The sequence below is a fragment of the Pinus tabuliformis genome, chromosome 2_1 (genome assembly GCF_031772625.1).
Source record: "Pinus tabuliformis cultivar Carrire ecotype Pingquan chromosome 2_1, CPIR1, whole genome shotgun sequence".
Taxonomy (NCBI): domain Eukaryota; kingdom Viridiplantae; phylum Streptophyta; class Pinopsida; order Pinales; family Pinaceae; genus Pinus; species Pinus tabuliformis.
The window spans coordinates 180935220-180953835 of NC_142299.1; the positions used below are offsets into that span (position 1 = coordinate 180935220).

The window sequence follows — 18616 nt, forward strand, 5'->3', positions numbered from 1 at the left end:
AGCATTTTGCAAATTTTTGGTAAAATTACAGGTTTTGCCCACGGTTTGGTCTCACCCCGGGTGAGACCATTTTGAAGGGCTGCTCGGAATTTTGCAAACTTGGCATTTTTGGAAAGGGTATGCAAAAAGAAAAATTACCAGTACTTGGGGGCAGCCTAATTTTGAGTTTTGAGCCTCCAAAAGCTCAAAATACACCTAAAAATTGACTTTCTGCCCACTTTTTGAGTTGCAGAAAGTGACCTTGGGAGAAATGGTTTTTGAGGGGTCAAATCTACACCAAATTCAGAAATTCCACTTGGGATGGAAAGTAGACAGGCCAAGCTTTCCAATGAGCCATCTTGCACCTGATTTGGATCAGTGGAACCCACTCAAAAGTAGCTGCAAAGGGGCGCGACCAGAACTTCCAGGGGCGCGACCAGAACTTCCAGATTTGCCAGTTTTTGACTAGTTCGGCCAGAAAAGCACTATTTTCACTTTGGTTGACTATTTGGGCATGTAAATGATGGATTATTGTGTAAATTTCATGGCATTAGATACTTTTACTCTTCTTTACCACTTCTAGAAGCTTCTTTGATGTAAATAGTGAATATTTAATGCATAGATAAGCTTCCTAAGTTTTAGAGGTAAGTTGTTGAGCTGGTCTATTATCTAGTGACTGATTTAGAATTAGTTACAACAACTCCTAGGAAGCTGAGCTCGACCCCTAGAGGTGGGGAAAGAGGTTTGACCTTCTATATTATGCCTTCTCTTTCTCATTTTTGATGGTTGGACTCTAGAGGGAGAAGTGCTATTGTATTTTTGACTTGTATTTTCTGCAATTTGAGGAAAAGGAAGGCCAGGGTTTTGCAGACTTCATTGTGGATTCTTGTGGATTATTATGTTGATGGTGTGTCTCCTACTGTTATTGTAAGTGTGTTTATGTGTTCCATTTCTTGATCTCTTGCTGCTATTTAAACAAAAGAAGTGATAAAGTTTGAATTCATGCATGCCATGCTCAGCTTTCAATTTTGTTTAAAATTTATGTTTTCCACTGTCTAGAGAGGATTCGAATTCATTGTTTGCCCTCTTTAGCCTCTTTTCTTTCTTCCCTGATCATCTCTTTCAGTTAAAGGCATCAGCATAGACTCCTACCTTGCCCCAAAGACCCACCTGCAAAAACTGAGCTCAATCCCCGCACCCTAAATTGCACTCCCTCCAATTGCCACCAAAAACCCAAAAAATCTTTAAATCAACCCCCCTTATCAATTTACTAGCCTAATATCTTTGATCCTAATTGGTCAGCTTATTATATTATAAGATCTATCAAATCTGACCCGAGAGAGCCTTCTCATACCTCGTAGGGCTAGCTACGAGGTGAAATGGTTTGATGTAGCCTTGAGAGTTTGTCTATCTCAGCCTAGGTGAATTCCAAGCGCTAACACCACCCATTCGGCACACTCACTAAGGCGAAGACAAGAAGCAAGTCCGACTAGAGTTGAACATGTATTTTGACAAGTTGATGTGCATGGTCACCAACACAAACTTGGAGATCAACACAGACACTATGCATTAGTATGTTGTTGGTCCAGATGCACTCAAGACAGTGATGCACATGTTATCAGACGAGTTGGACAAAGGAGCCATATCAATGTACCCGAATGCAATGGAAGCAAGAGTTCACTTTCAGCAGGATGTCATCTTTGAGCGCACGGACACCATCACAGACAACCAAGCTTAGCATCAGTCTGCCACCATCGACGATCGCAAGGATGTCGAAGAGCTAGTGTTCCCACAACCATCTGAGTCTTTGTGATGTCTTGCATGGCTTCCTCAAGCCTATTTTGTCTCATGTGGGTACATGTGCAGATTGCATGTAACGTCTTGTCAAGTGGAAGTTCAAGTGTCAATTGCTGAATGTAACAGTCATAGAGTAGTTGAAGAGTTATGAGGGTAGATGAACACTCAACAAAGGGGAATGTCAAGGGTCAGCCCACCCTTTTCTATATATAGTACCTCATAACTCATTATAGAGGCTTTTGGTCAGCCAAGCTTCTGATAGCGGTATCTTAGAGGGTATAAAAGGCTAAATGGGTTTTTATTTAAGTGGATGAGTTAAAAAATAGAAAGTGAGAATTAAATGCACATTTATTCTCATCCCTAAATCTAAATGAATCTCAGCCATTAGATCTTAGGGTAACCCAAAAATCATTTAGAGAATAAAAGGAGAAGAGAAGAGGAAAATATCAATTCATTCTTTCATGAGCATTTGAGAGAAAGAGAATAGAGAGCAAGAATAAAATTTATGAGTAGTGGCGAAGTGCAAGAGAGCAGCAAGAAGACATTTCAGCGTATCTAGGAAATAGCATTTATTGGCACGCATCCCAAAAGGCCAAACCGTACAGCAGGAGAAAGACACAGAAATCAAGGAAGAGGAACAGCACAAAAATCGAGGAAGAGGGATAGCAACAAGGGCACAAATTTCGAGGCAAATTTGGGCACAAATTTCAAGGAAGGAGTACTATTGAAATCCATATGGTTTGTACAATCCGTACAGCAAGTTCTGGGCACGTTTTCCGAGGCTAGCCATACAACATTTAATGTTGTTTTATTGCGCTGGAACATTTTTGTTTTGGTTGTTTGCTGAATGGCATGATTTTCGAGGCGAAGTTCAAACAAAGAATCGAGATAAGTTGTAATTTGTGGTTGCTGGAATTTTCACTGTGTATTTCAGTTTCTCTATAAAAGCATTTTCAGAAATAAAGACGAGCTCTCAAACTGGTTTTCCCCAAGAGTTGTAGGGGGTTTTCCAGGGTCACATTGACCAAAAATCACTGTGCTATTTTCTGTGTCTGGCTGTCATAATTTTGTTGTGTTTTATTTCTGCAATTTTAGCAGTTGTGAAATCTCTAAATTTGTGTTTTCAGAAAAATATTGTCATTTCCAGATTTTAGAATTTTTATCATGCTTGGATTTAAAACTAAGTGCATGGCGTGATAAGAAAAATTGATAATCGGAGTGGGAGTTGAAATTTCTTCATGATATCAGAGCTTGGTTGGATGAAAAGTGCAGTTTGGGATAGCAAAGTGAAAATTTAAGCAAGATGATTTTTACACAAAAAATAGAAACCTTTACCACCGATTTGAAATTTTCATTTTGGTAGGACAGTGAAACATGTCTTTGGGTTCGAGAGTTGAAGACAAGTTGGATGGGCAGAACAACTACAGTGCATGGAAGGAGAGAATCCAGAGCATCTTTCAGAAAGCAAAAGTCTGGGGCATTATGGTAAATACCACACAAAACCTAGTACCTACTGACCCTAGACAGTAGGCAGATTTTAACAAAAAGAACTTTAAGGCAAAAAGATTGATTCTGGAAGGAATCAAAGACCATGTCATTCCTCATGTGGGAGGAAAAACTTATGCACATGAAATGTGGACAGCCTTGACCAGTCTTTACCAGAGCTCAAATGAAAACGGAAAAATGGTCCTAAAGGAGAAACTAAAGGCCATTAAAATGGCTAAGACTGACAGTGCTACAACATACCTCACAAAGATCACTTCAGTGAGAGATGAGTTCGCTGTCGTAGGTGAGATCATTGCACCCACTGAGTTGGTGAGGACTGCTTTGAATGGTCTTCCCAAGACTTGGAGGAATTTTGATGGCATTGTTGCACGGGAAAACCTTCTCGATTGGGAGAGGTTGTGGGATGATTGCATTCAGAATGAAATCAGATAGAACCATCTTGGGGCAGCCAAACAGGGGGAGGAGGATGACAGTGTGGCATTGTTAGCAAGAGGAAAGAAGGGCAGAGAAAAGAAGAAAGCTTCCAACAATGGAGGCAAAGGCAAAGGTAAAGTCAAGCAGCAGAACAAGGAGAAGGACCATCGTCTAGCATTTGGTATGTTGACAGTGGCGCTCTGCGCCACATGACAGGAGTCAGAGAGTACTTCTTAGATCTTTCAGAGGGTGATACTGATATGGAGGTAGTACTTGTTGATGACAGCATTGTTAGAGCAATTGGTGTGGGGACATTGACATTTGATAGGGGACCCAAACCTCCCTTGAAAGTGTCAGATGCTCTATATGTGCCTGGAATGAAGAAGAACCTAATCTCTGTCTCAGCACTTGAGGACAGAGGGTATGATGTGTTGTTCAAGAGAGGCTAGGTGCTTATATATCCTAGGGGAACTCCAGCTTCTTCAGCTAGAGAGATTGGTGTGCACCATGCCAAGGTGTATAAGTTCTCATTCAACCCCCTAATCGCATTAAGTACCAGCACCCGAGAGAAGACCGACAGCAGATCTAGCAGTTCAGAGTTGTGTGAGATTTGGCACCGCAGGATGGGGCACATGTATCATGGGGCCTTGAGCACATTGCAGGACATCACCATTGGTGTGCCACATTTCAATTCTGATCACCTAGATGTATGCAGAGGATGTGCTATTGGGAAGCTTGCCAAATCCCCTTTTACCAGCAGTGACAGCAGACCGACCAGGATCCTTGACTTGATTCATACCGATGTGAGTGGTTGCATGTGTCATGTATCCTTAAGTGGCTATGAGTACTATGTTTTATTCATTGATGACCACTCGAGGAAGACATGGATTTATTTCTTGAAGACCAAGAGTGACATCTTCAAGCGGTTTCAAGAGTTCAAAGCTCTTGCGGAGATCTCGACAGGTAGGGAGATCAAGGTCCTCAAGTCGGACAATGGAGGGGAGTATACCCTTGGTGAGTTTGTTGATTTTTATGCTAAGGTAGGCATTAGGAGGGAGTTCACAGTTCCTAACCCAGTAGAATGGGGTTGTGAAGAGGAAGAACAGATCCATTGTAGGGATTGACAAAACCATGCTTCATGATTAGGGGTTACCTTTATTTTTGTGGGCAGAGGCCTACAACATTGTTGTGTACTTGAATATCAGGAGTCCACAGCGTGCCTTGGGGAATGTGACTACGAAGGAGGCTTTTTCTGGGAAGAAGCCTAATGTTGGGCACTTTCGTATCTTTGGGTGCCTTACATATTCCTATGTCCCCACGGAGAACAGGACCAAGCTAGATCCCACTGCAGACAAGGGCATTTTTGTGGTTTATAGAGAGACCTCGAAAGCTTATCAGATTTATATTACTGCGCAAAGGAAACTGGTTCTCAGGCAGGATGTGAAGTTCAAGGAGGAGAGAGCTTTTAGGAGGTCACAGGAGTTAGAGTATCCAAAGTCACCAGACCCTCAGGAGCCGCTGAGTCAGTCACTGGTATCCAGTGGTCAGGGATCAAGAGGTACATCGATTACAGTGTCAGGTCCATCAGTTAGTAGTGGCTTTTAGAGTCAGGTGGGTGGTTCTTCGGGCAGCATGTAAGGCAATCCGCAGAGCAGTTCACAGGGTAGTCCACTAATGGACAATTCGCACGATACTTCAGCATCTACAGGCACAGATTCAGGCATGAGATCAGTTGGCAGGCCTTCAAAAGTTTTGGCTTCTGATCATGATGCAGATTCTTTTACTCCAGTGGGAGAAGTATGCTCAGGGAAGAGGAAGCCCAAGTGGCTTCAAGATACCTTGCGCGAGGCCACATCAGTTACTGGGCCAAACAGGCAGGTTGGAGAGAGTAAACCATTTGAGCAGTTATGTAGTTACATGGCATTGGTAACAAGCATTGGTAACAAGCATTGTTGACTCCGACCCCTCTACTTATGAGGAGGATATCAACCTGCAAGTCTGGAGAGAGAATATGGTGGAGGAGTATTCCTCTATTGTGAAGAACGATGTTTGGGAGGTAGTGCCGAGGCCTGAAGGTAAATCAGTTGTTACTTCCAGATCGCTCTACAAGATAAAGCATGTTGCAGATGGCAGTATCGAGAAGTTCAAGGTTTGATTTGTGGCAAGAGGGTTCTCACAAGTAGGAGTTGACTATGAGGAGACCTTCGCTCCCGTAGCTCAATATACATCTATTCGCTAAATTATATCAATTGTAGCAGAGATGGGTTGGAAGATCCACCAGATGGCTATGAAGACCACATTTCTCAATGGCTTCATTCAGGAGGAGGTTTATATTGAGCAGTCGCAGGGCTTTGAGGTGCATGGGAAGGAGTCCCATGTATGCAGATTGAAAAAGGCACTCTATGGCCTTAAGCAAGTTCCTAGAGCTTGGTACTTGAGGATTGATACATACTTGCAGCAGTTGGGTTTCATAAAGAGTGAGGTTGATCCGAACCTATACTTCATTGTGGTGGGTGGGAAGCCTCTCATTCTGGTGTTGTATGTTGATGACTTGATCATCGCTGGTGCAAAGAGACTCATTGAGGGCTGCAGGATATCGACTTGATGCATTATTTTTTGGGATTGGAGGTGTGGGAGGAGGGGCATTTCTTCCTGGGACAAGGGACGTACATTGTGGATATTCCTACCAAATTTGACATGGAGGACTACAAACGCATGTCACTAATTGGAAGACGCTTCACGCTTCTGATTCCGAGTTGGTGGATCCTACTCTATACATACAACTGATTGGTTGTTTGATGTATTTGGTCAACACTCAACTAGATATATGTTTTGCAGTTAACACTATGAGTCAATTCATATGTGCGCTCAGGAGAGTGCACTAGGTGGCTGCAAAACACATTCTTCGTTACTTGCAAGGGACTGTGGATTTTCGTCTGGATTATAGACAGGGTGATGGAGTGAGACTGGCAGGGTACACGGATTCAGATTGGGCAAGTTGTGCTTCAGATAGGAAGACTACTTCTGAGTGTTGTTTTGGGTTGGGTTCGACAGTTGTGTCATGGATTAGCCGAAAACAACAGTCAATTGCATTGAGCTCAACCGAGGCAGAGTATATGGCTACTAGTTTGGCTAGTTGTCAAGCCATATGGCCTCGCAAGATGTTGTTTGGTCTATTTGGTCAGGCATTGAGACCTTCAGTAATCTACTGTGATAATCAGAATTGAATAAAACTCATGAAGAATCAAATTTTTCATGACAGGTCAAAGCATATTGAGATCAAGTATCACTTCATTAGTAATGAGACTATGTCCAAAAGGGAGTTGTCAAGCTTGAGTACATTTCCACAAATGAGCAGGTAGAGGACATTTTCACCAAAGCCATACCACAAGGCAAGCATGTCAACTTTAGAGACAAAATGGGAGTGGTGAGGAACACTTTCCTCAGTAAGAGGGAGTGTTAAAATTTGGGTACCAGAGGACAAGTGGTTCCCTAAGGCTTGGATCTTTGGCTTAGGGAAGAGTGTCCAAATTTATTTTTTACTTTTCTCTTAAAGTAACTTTATAAGTGGTAAAATCAATTTAATTTAAAAGTGACTTTATAAGTGGTAAAGTTACACTCTAATTTAAAGGTGACTTTATTAAAGTCAATGAAGAATTAGAAAGTGAAAAAGTGACTATGGAAATAAAAGGCTAAGTGGGTCTTTATTTAAGCGGTTGAGTTAAAAAATAGAAAGTGAGAATTAAGTGCACATTTATTCTCATCCCTAGATCTAAATGAATCTCTGCGATTAGATCTTAGGGCAACCCAAAAGGTCATTTAGAGAATAAAAGGAAAAGAGAAGAGAAAAAGATCAATTCGTTCTTTCATGAGCATTTGACAGAAAGAGAAGTGAGAGCAAGGAGAGAATTTCTGAGCAGTGAGGAAGTGAAGGAGAGCAGCAAGAAGACATTTCAGCAAATCTAGGCAGCAGCATTTATTAGCATGCATCCCAAGGCAAAATTGTACAGCAGGTGAAAGGAACAGAAATAGAGGAAGAGGGACAACACAAAAATCGAGGAAGAGGGACAGCAACAAGGGCACAAATTTTGAGGCAGATTTGGAAACAAATTTCGAGGCAGTCATACTGTTGAAATCCATACGTTCCATACAGTCCGTACAACAAGTTCTGGGCACTTTTTTCGAGGTTGGCCGTATAGTGTTTAACGTTGTTTTATTGTTGGAAACTTTTTTGTTTTGGTTGTTTGCTGATTGGCATGATTTTCAAGGCGGAGGGCAGGCACGAAAATCGAGATAAGTTGTAATTTGTGGTTGCTAGAATTTTTACTATGTATTTCAGTTTCTCTATAAACCATTTTTAGAAATAAATAAGAGCTCTCAACCTAGTTTTCCCCAAGAGTTGTAGAGGGTTTTCCAGGGTCACATTGACCAAAAATCACTATGTTATTTTATGTGTTTGGCTGTCATAATTTTGCAATGTTTTATTTCTGCAATTTCAGCAGTTGTGCAATCTCTAAATTTGTGTTTTCAGAAAAATATTGTCATTTCCAGATTTTAGAATTTTTATGCATGGAGTGATAAGGAAAACTGATAACAGGAGTGGGGTTTGAAATTTCTTCATTTGTGATGCATCTTCGCTCGTGTGTTCCCTTCTAAGCCGCATGCTTCCACAGATTTCCAAGGGGCGCACTCACCTCACTTTCTGTGTGTTAGAACCGTTCATGCACCTTCCCTAGCGTATTGTGCATGTCACACCCTTGCTACTAACAAGGACATCCTACTTGCCTCTGCACGCAACTGCGGTCAAGGCGATACCATACGATCCACTGTTGGGACTCCTACACCAAATGGTCTGAGGTCTAGTTGGGACTTCTAACCGAGGAGATCCCCTAACATGTTGGCAGGTCCAACAACGTCAACACCTGGCTACTTCTGCATTGGCCATATGTAGGCCCTTCGTCAGCCTTGCGTCACCTCTTTTGCCCTCTGAGTCAGCTTTCCCAGTTGTTCCTACATTTCCGGTTGTTCCCAGCAATTCCAACTTCTGCGTGACAGATAGCTTTTCTACTCTGCACTGGCCATTCTGGCTTTGTGTCAAGGCTGCGTGGGCCCAGACTGGCCCAGAGATAGCTCTCTCGACTACTACGCTGCCTCTCTGTTGGCCCTCTCCGCCTCTCTGTCAGTATTCTCTGGAAAGTCCTTCAACCGGATTCTCACTGCCTCTCTATCAGTATTCTCCAGAAAGTCCTCCCGGATTCTCACTGCCCCTCTGTTGCAAAATGATCACTTAATTTGAAATCCTTAGCAAACCATACGCTAGGAATCGAATTTTTGATCAATTCATTATCTCTGTGTGTGTTTCCAAATGAACCCCAAGCCTCCATTTTATACTATTCATGTTGAGTCTTCAACGGCCAAGATTAAGTCTCTAATCAACGGCTAAGATTAAAACATGACTTGATCCGCCTTCTAGATCATTCTCACCCATATTTTGATTAATATCCATTAATATTTTATTTTTCCTAAGTTTAGACTTAGGAACCCGATTAAAAGTATTAATTATTTTAATAAAATACAATCCGGGTGGAATTTCACCAAACGGTTTCTAGGTTTTTTAGAACTCATGTGTCTCCTCTCTACCAATTTTCAAGGCTAGAGCACTTCTGATGCTACCAAAAACTAACAAACAAGAATAACATTAAAAGCATGTACTTACATGTAACAAAGTATATCCAACCATCCACAATTGACAGAAGAGAAGCTCTAAGATAGGATAGACCAATATCCACACATCAAAATTCATCCATAAAGCTCCAATTCATCCTCTAGAAAAAGTGCGAAATTCTCAAGAGAGAGAAGAAATCCAATCCAAAGTGATGATGAGAAAATGACCTCATCTCACTCGTATTTATACATAAATTAGGAGTTCAAATTAGCCTCCTTGGCCTACATAAGCCTCCAAAATAAAATAATGTTCTAATAATTCAATTTTTTGTGACAAACCCACCAAACTAGCTCAAAAATGAAAGTGTAAGCCTCTCAAGAGGTCAAATAATAATCTATGCATGTTGTAGGGTCGTCTAAGAGGCCTAATGAGGTCCATGGGTGCCACAATGAAAAATAGGACCCTCAAAAGCAATGTACAAGGGGTTGGTTGGGTTGGCTCCTTGTAAGTGCTCGACATGACATGTTGGGGCACACAAGTGTTCTTATGGGTCTCCAAACAAATAGATGATGCATGTAGATCGTCTACAAGGTCTAGGTGTGAAAATTTCTGAATCTAACAAACCAGAAATCCTACTGCAGTAAATTGATCTACATTACCTACTTGTTTTCTTCAGATTAACAAGTTATTCTCAGAATTATTTAGAAAATATTAATGCAAATACACTGCAGCCTACACCAATATATAGATCAAGTACTGAAAAATAAATGAGACAACCATACTAAGGACACACTTATTTTTGGGCTAAACATCCCCAGAAAAACCAAATGCAGGAAAACTGGTGAAGCAGCGTTGAGGGTCTCAATCTCTATGTTTGTGTTCTCCAACTGACCCCAAGCCTTCCTTTATACTTTTCCTGTTGAGAAATCAACGGTCGTGATCTAGTCTCTAATCAAAGGCTAAGATTAAATTAGACTTGATCCTCGTCTCTTAGAAGCTTCTCACCCATATTTTTATTAATACCCATTAATATTTTAATTTCCCTAAGTTTACACTTACTAACCCCATTAAAAATATTAATTATTTTAATGAAATACAATCCAGATGGAATTTCACCAAACGATTTCTAGGTCTTGGAGATCTCATGTGTTCTAGCCCCTCCACAAAACTTCGAAGCTAAAGCACATCCAATGCTACCCAAAAATCAACACTAGGATGATGGTGTAGGTGATGCCACATCATCGTGCAAGTCCTGGATCATCTGCCAAGTGTATGGTGTAACTCTAGGGCCAGCGAGGCATGATGGATCAGGTGCATCTTCCTCGTCCAATAAGTGAACCACGAACAATCTCTGAATGGATAGGGGGATCCATTGAGTGTTGTCAGCTGCTGTAGAGGCCCATAGCTCTCAACACACACCCTACATGTGCCAATGTGGCCCTCTGGAGGATTAGGACCCCATATAGGGAGACCAAACCCAAAATGGAGACCATCTGTAATCCTGCATAGGATCCAATGTGACCCCTAGCCTTCCAGTACAAGAAGTCATTAGAGAAATCGAGTAAATGAGTTTAACAATCATGGACCACAGGTGGGGACTTCATAATGGCCTGCCCTTCCATAATGGGCTTCGGGATGTGCCAATGTCTCTTGAACTCCAAATGGGGCTAACAAATAATCCTATTAGGTGGTTTCTACTTCTAAAGAGGATAATATTGTCAAGGTACATCCTTCAAAAGGTGGTGGCATGTGACAAATAGGTGAATGAAATAGGGAATGAGAAGGGGCGGCCTCGGGTCACATGCTAGGGTACAAGGGTAGCTAATAAGAGGGAAGCCCGCACTTGGGTTTATAATGTGTAGGAGGGAGGGAACAATCGTAGTACATGAGGTGCCCCGACCTTGATTTTTCCACCCTTCTTTATATGTCTTTTGTTTTTTATGATTTTCTTGACTAACTACTCGGAGCTCAAGGGGTAAGAGCATGATGTATAAGATACAACAATGAATACCCCCTTTTAAGGTGGGTCAGTTGGGATTGGGACAGCTAGTAGTGTTTTGACCCAATTCCACTCTTCTTGTGCAGACTCACTCAAGCACCCAAAAAGTCGGTCAGGTACTTTTGTTGCCACACAAAATTTAATCTACCACCAAATTTATCTCTAATCACTCTACAAACAGATTTATCTCCATCCACACTCTAGTGCTGCCGAACAAATACCTTGTTTTATTTTTGTTGGTGAGGATGACAATGAGTATTATTAGGATATATGTAATTGTACTTGTCATTAGCTCATGCTTTATGTCATTAGGATATGTGGGATAGTTACGTTTCCAAGCATTTTTGTTTCAGAAGCTTCAAGATGTTTCCAAGCATTTCTGTTTCAGAAGCTTCAAGTTGTTTCCACATTGCATGCGACTTAGCTATGATCAAAATATGAGAAACACTGTTTGAGAAGTCCCCAAAAAAGCTCATTGCTCTGACAAATAATTTTACTTTATGTTACACGACAAATTCAAGCAAAAACGATGAAAGGCAATCCACAACAAATGAATTCTAGGCATGCATATAATAAACATTACAGAAGAAACATGCAATATTTTAAAGCTTCAAATTAACATAAAACGAATACATTTAATTTTTCACGGAAATATGAATAGGTAGCCATTTTCTTTGAAATTTTTCGATTGCGCTTATTGTACTTCCTTCTCAGATCGTCAATTGATTCAGGGTGCCTGCACATATAAAATATCTATAGTCAGAGCTCACTCATCTCTAAGTCCATCTAGGAAGCATCACACAAAATAAAGGTAAATTTAAAACTACGGATGTAATGACAAAAATACCACCTTTGATTTTCCACTTGTAGTCTCTGTGTGAGCCTGTTTAGTTGTGCACTAAGTTTTTCTGGTGTATCATCATCACAAACACCAAGAACTTCAACCTCTGCTTCAGGACAAAACATAGAAGCTTTCTTGTAATTCTCCTACAGTCTCAAATTAAAAATAAAAACAGGGGGTGAGACATGAACAAGAAATAAATGAGCCTACAATTTCTCTGGTGGATATTCAAAACAATAAAAAAGACATAACAAAAGGGAAATATCCCTCTATACATATCTCACCATTTCCTATAAAATAATATGAAAATACAATGTATAAGTCATCATTTAGCAGAACTGTGGTTCGTCATACGGAAAGTATAGTTTAAATTTGTAATATGTTATCACATGATTTTCATTACATTTTGTGGTTTTTGTTACTTCCATTTAAATAACTCTCCATGCTTCCCTAAGCTTCAAAAATAAAAGAAAGAGAGGCAGGTTGTAGATAGGACTAGCAAGTCTGCCAAATTTTTTAGGGACAACATAGGGCAGCCCAAAATGTAGACTATAAACAAAATCCACAATGAACTAGTCATGTTAGTGACAAATAAGCATAATGCAACATTTAATCAGCCAAATTTCAGCTCAAGCAACTAAATAGATGAATTTCTCAAAAACCAAAATGAAACGGCTATGATATACTGATATGAGCCAACAAGCAACAGAGTAGAGAACCAAGACAGAAAAAGTGAAAACACAGAAGAATCACCAAGATATACTTGATTTATACTCTACATTACGTGCATTTAAAGCAATGTAGAAGCACATAGAAACCACCATGGCTCACCCAACAATTTCGACTTGAAACCATTAACTAACAAAAACAATGCTAAGAAGTAATACAATAAAGAATTCACAATATATTCACACAATTTGCTTCCGTCTTGCAAACATCCCGATTTTATCATGTTATTGCAATTTTTTGGCCTAGCTGATGTTCACTGATTTTTTGGCAATTTTTTATGGTATCTTAATTTTTATGATTTCTTGGTTTTACAAACCCTTACAAATTGTATCACAATGTCGATGTTCATAGCATTGATCCATAGGGTTATACCCTTCCAACAAAGTATGAAGTAGTTGTTGAGAAATTAGTAGGGCTACAATTACGGTTATTTCTCTTGACTTGGTAACTGCTTGTGATGTTCTTTCACTTTTCTTTATTATTAGCTTTTTCTTCTCTTGTGATTATGCTGTTCTTATCATCAAACAGCGACCAAAACATGAAGATCAATAGTACACAAGGACACAATATGTAGGATGCAAGCGAGGGCCAAAACCCCTCACAGAGAGGAAAACCCACAAAAATCTATTATCTTCTTGTAGGTTCTTCAAATGATGAATTCCAAGACCTTTGAACCAGGACCAAGGCCCTTCCAAGACCAAGCCAGACCTTCTTGATGGTGTGCGTCACACGTGTGGGAGAATTAGGGCTTCTAGGCTTTCTCCTTCCATTGCTTGGACTACTTCTTCTTCTATGGCTTATGAGAGATCAAATTGCCTTTGTTTCTCTAGATTTGACCCTCCTTGACTTCTTGAAGTCTTTGACCTAGTAGTTGCAAAAACCTAGCCTTCCCTTCACACGTGTGAGAGATAGAGAGAGAGAGAGAGAGAGGTCAAAAATATAGTCTTTCTTCTTCCTTAAAGTCCTTAATTTCATTCTTCCTTCTCTTCTTTGCTTCCTTGAGTGAATGAGAGAGTGAGTCCATAGGAGTTCGAATACTCTCTTATATATAGGCTTCCCAGGAGGACGATATCCCCTAATTAGGCCGACTTCTCTGCTGCCAGGTCAACTTGGTCTTGGAGAGGTAATTTTGACACTTCAGACTCAAAAATAATTATTTTGACAAGTTACAAAATGACCAAAAAAGTCTTCAACATATGACAGTGACTCTATTGATTTCTTGACTCTACAACAAATCCTAGAAGCACACAATGGATGCTTTGACCTAAAATAAATTGACCCTGAACATGAATCCCATGTTCATAATAATAATAATTTTAATTTTCTTTTTACAATATACAAGAATCAAGAGTTCATTACATATTATGAAGACCGAACCTAGTTACATATTTCAACATAGTTTCTTAACATTCCTTGGTCAAGGACTTTGAATACACTAGTTTGCCCTCTAAAAATTCAGTGCTTGAATTAAACAAAGAAAGTTGTGTTAATCTAAAAAGGCTTAAATAAGAAACCTATTGAATGTATTTTGTTATTAAGAACAAAACATACAGTAGTGTTCAAAATTAACAGCTCAAGTATGAATTTCTAAAAAAGAAAAAGTAGAAAGCCTAAAAATAGAAAGTCTAAAAATTAGAAAGTCTCGAGATAGTAAATCACCTTGCATCAATTGGTAATCAAGTATTGTTGATGAAAAATCACTTCTTATCATTAATCAATCCTAATAGTTCAATCTTGACTTAATATTTATCATTATTATTATTATTATTATTATTAAAAAGAAAATCAAGTCACTCAATCATGGCTCTCAATAATGTTCTCTTACACTCTCGTTATTGGCATCACATATTCCTATTACACTCTCATTAATGCTCTTACGCTCTCTTACACTCATTAAAGCATGTCATAAAAGATTCTCTTACACTTTCTTACACTCAATAAAAGCATGTCACCAAATATTTCCTCTTATGCACTCTTTAATGCATATGTTTCACTCTCTCTTAAAAGCATAAGTTACAAAGGCATGCATACCTCCTTAATGGCATGAGTTACATTTCCTAAATGGGCATATGTTACTCTCCCTCTTGGCATGCGAGTTACTCCTCCTTTATGGCATGGATTCGTTGTTCCTCCTATATATGTGTGCCTCATTCTTTCTCCCCTCACTACTTGTTCATTGTGAAGGAAGAATTTGAACTTGAGAGAGTTGAAGAAGATTGTGAGAGAGAGACTTGGGGAATAAGAGCAGATCTTGGTGAGCCAAGATTGATTCAGTGCTTCATTGCTTCTATGTTGATTCAGTTGAAGGGAAGGTTGACTCATTGTGTGCATTTGTTGTTGCTACAGTTATCTTCATGCTACATCTTGTTCAGATTTGGGTGAACTTACTCATTCTCTTGATCTCTCATTGCACTTTGTATCTCGGTTGAGTAATTGATTACGAACAGAAGAAGAATCTAGTTGGGTTTTGCCATGGTCATTGAACCTAAATTCTTTGTGTCTCATTTTGCTCTTGGTTATCTTCTATTGTGCATTTGATTTATGTTCTATCTACAATTGCTTATCTAATATTGTAGCATAAAGAAGTTTTGTCATAAGTGATTTTCACAGCATATAACATCAGAATTTCAACAAGTAGTTAGTTGAAGCACTTTTGTAGAAAATATTGTCACTGTGAACTTGGATTTGAAACCAAGAGAACTACTCAAATGGTGTGGGATGATGAAGGGTGTGGATCCAACTAGCACATAGCTAATGAAGTGGAGGCAAGGAGTTGAGTGAATCTTTGTCCAAAGCAAGATAGCACAGATGTGAAATGAGAATATTGTTTGTGCATGTGTTTCTCTTTGCTTTTGTACAAACTCTATGAAACATTTATTGTTATTTCAAAAGCCTGTTGTAAGCTGACAATAGTACACATCAAAGTTGAAAAAAGAGCTATCAATATGGAGGTTAGCATGCATGACATTCCTCCTTCCATAATGAAACAGATTAAGAAAAGAGGTAGGAATTCGATTTTACCACAATTTTGAAATTGATAGGTCTTATGGAAGCCATCAAGGTTGTCATACTCAAGCTAGCAAGAAATATCAAGACTTAAGTCACAACAATTGGTTCATCTCAAAACAAAATCAACAATGTTTATAAGCACTCTGTAGAAAACGTCATTGAGCACTTATGAGGGGCAAGTGATAGTTGGTAAGTTACATTGAACACCTCCAGAGGACCCCTGAAACATTTTTCCCTGTTTTCATACTAAAAAAAAGGTCTTCATCAGTCTGATTATTAGCCTATCAGGTTACTACCAATGCTAGATGGAAACAGCTCAACCTTTGGAAAAGAATCGAGTCAAGAATCCATTAAAATATATCATAGCTTACGCGATGTGTTTCATCTTTCTTGGAAACATTTCATCCCTCACCTAAAACATCTCAACCTCTCTGTAAACATTTCAAGCACATGCAACAACATTTTCGGCATGTTTCCCTTCAACCAACTCCCCTAGAGACAAAATCAGTTGATGTGATTTCTTGTTACTCTGACAAAACAAAAAATCTCATCAACTTAGACCTATTATTTATCAATTGCATTCATGTATTCATTAGTCATTCACATATAGTGGTCTATCAATTATTGTGCCCTTCATCTCAAACGTGCTAGATAATTGAGCCTCCCACCACCAGTTGTAGAACCAGCAAGGAAGTACGGCAGACGCTAAGGGACGCAGAGGAGTTTGTCGGAGCTCTTAGAACCAACAAGAGGCAGCGTGGACAACCTAACAGGTACCAAGCCTTGGTAGCACCGGTTGAAGAACCCTCCAGTTTTCAAGACGTTGTACAACACCAAGTTTGGGTGGATGTCATGCTAGAAAAGTACAATTCTATCATGACAAATGATGTCTAGGAAGTGGTACCTAGACCAGAGGATAGATCAGATGTAGGAACAAGGTGGATCTACAAGATCAAGAACATTGCAGATGGCAGTATAAAGAAGTATAAGGCTAGGTTTGTAGCAAAGGGCTACGCACAAAAGGAAGGTATAGACTATGAGGAGACCTTCGCCCCAGTAGCCAAATATACCTCTATCAAATCCGTTATTTCCCTAGCAGCTCAAATGGGATGGGAGATTCACCAGATGGTTGTGAAGACATCATTCTCGAATAGCGTGATAGAAGAAGAGGTGTACATAGAGAACCTGAAGGCTTCGAGACTCATGAAAAGAGAACTCATGTATGCAGGTTAAAGAAAGCCCTGTATGGGCTCAAGCAGGCACCCAGAGCATGGTATGGTCTGATCTATAGTTACTTGCAGCAGTTTAGATTCATCAAAACTAATGTTGATCCCAATCTCTACTATCTAATGGTGAAGAATAAGCCACTTATTCTGATATTATATGTAGATGGCTTATTTCTATGAGGGTCATCTACACTCATAAAGGACTGCAAGAAGAATCTTGAAGCATAATTCGACATGAAGCATATGGGGTTGATGCATTAGTTTCTAGGGTTGGAAGTTTGGCAGAAGAATGGAGAGATCTTCCTTGGGCAAGGAAGATATCCTACAGAGATTCTGAAGATATTCAGAATGCAGGATTGTCGGCCCATGGCTACGCCTATGATCACCAACTGGAAGAAAATAGATGCATCAGGAGACAAGGAAGTCGACCCCACCTTGTACAGACAACTCATTGGATCGCTTATGTATCTGGTTAACACTAGGCCAGACATTTGTTTCGCTATCAACACCCTTAGTCAGTTCATGGTGGAACCAAAAAGGATACATTAGGCAGCAGCTAGGCACATTATTAGATATGTGCGCGGCACAGTCGGATATGGGTTGAAACACACCCGAGGAGATGACGTCAGATTGAGTGGATTCACAGATGCAGATTGGGCAAGTAATTCAATAGACCATAAAAGTACCTCCAGTATTGCTTCAACATTGGATCAGGAATGATCTCTTGGTGCAGTAGGAAGCAGAAGTCAGTGGCTCTAAGCTAAGCAGATGCAGAATATATGGCAGCCAACACAGCTATGTGGGAAGCTATATGGCTTAGAAAACTGCTTGTGTGTTTGTTAAGGAAGAGGATGGAAGCGACCAATGTTTACTACAATAACCAAAGTTGTATCAAACTCTCTGAGAATCTCGTATTTCATGATCAATACAAACCAATTGATATCAGATGTCACTTTATCAGAGACTGTGTTTAGCGTGGGGCAGTACAGCTCTAGTATGTCCCCACAAGAGATTAGGAAGCAGACGTACTCACAAAGGCTGTAGGAAGAGCTAAGTTCATCTAGTTCAGGGAGCAGATCGGTATGGTAGAGAACCCATTCCAATCGCAGAAACAGATGGTTTTTCAGTTGCAGATCTAGCAGATGAGAGGGAGTTGCAGAGCAGATGCAGTAGCTGGCAATAGTATGCAGGGATAGCAGCAGCACAAATGCAACATTTGTGCAGTAATTGGTGGGAAGTGATGTCATACATCAACAACACAGAGGGAGATGTTACAAAGTCAAGATGATGCTTCAGCAGGTTGCATTACTAGCGAACATTCCTTGCTAAGAGGGAGTGTTGATTTTTAGTAGCATCTGATGTGCTCTAAGCCTCAAAATTTGCAGGGAGGCTAGGACAAGTGTATTCCAAAATACCCAAAAACCATTTTGGGAAATTCCATCCGAAGATAG

At 40.0% G+C, this 18616-nt stretch overlaps 1 protein-coding gene across 2 annotated transcripts in view; it reads right to left on the minus strand.

Annotated features, from left to right (window-relative positions):
- Positions 1-18616, minus strand: part of LOC149199309 (structural maintenance of chromosomes protein 6B-like) — a 423580-nt gene that overhangs the window by 96374 nt on the left and 308590 nt on the right. For both annotated transcript variants that reach the window (XR_016253762.1, XM_089402377.1), the window contains exons 19-20: positions 12211-12347; positions 11994-12096 (exon numbers count right to left, since the gene is read on the minus strand). Coding sequence is in view for 1 of the 2 variants with exons in the window: in XM_089402377.1 (XP_089258503.1) it covers positions 11994-12096; positions 12211-12347 (240 nt within the window). In the remaining variant the exon portion in view is untranslated. The remainder of the gene's footprint in view (positions 1-11993; positions 12097-12210; positions 12348-18616) is intronic.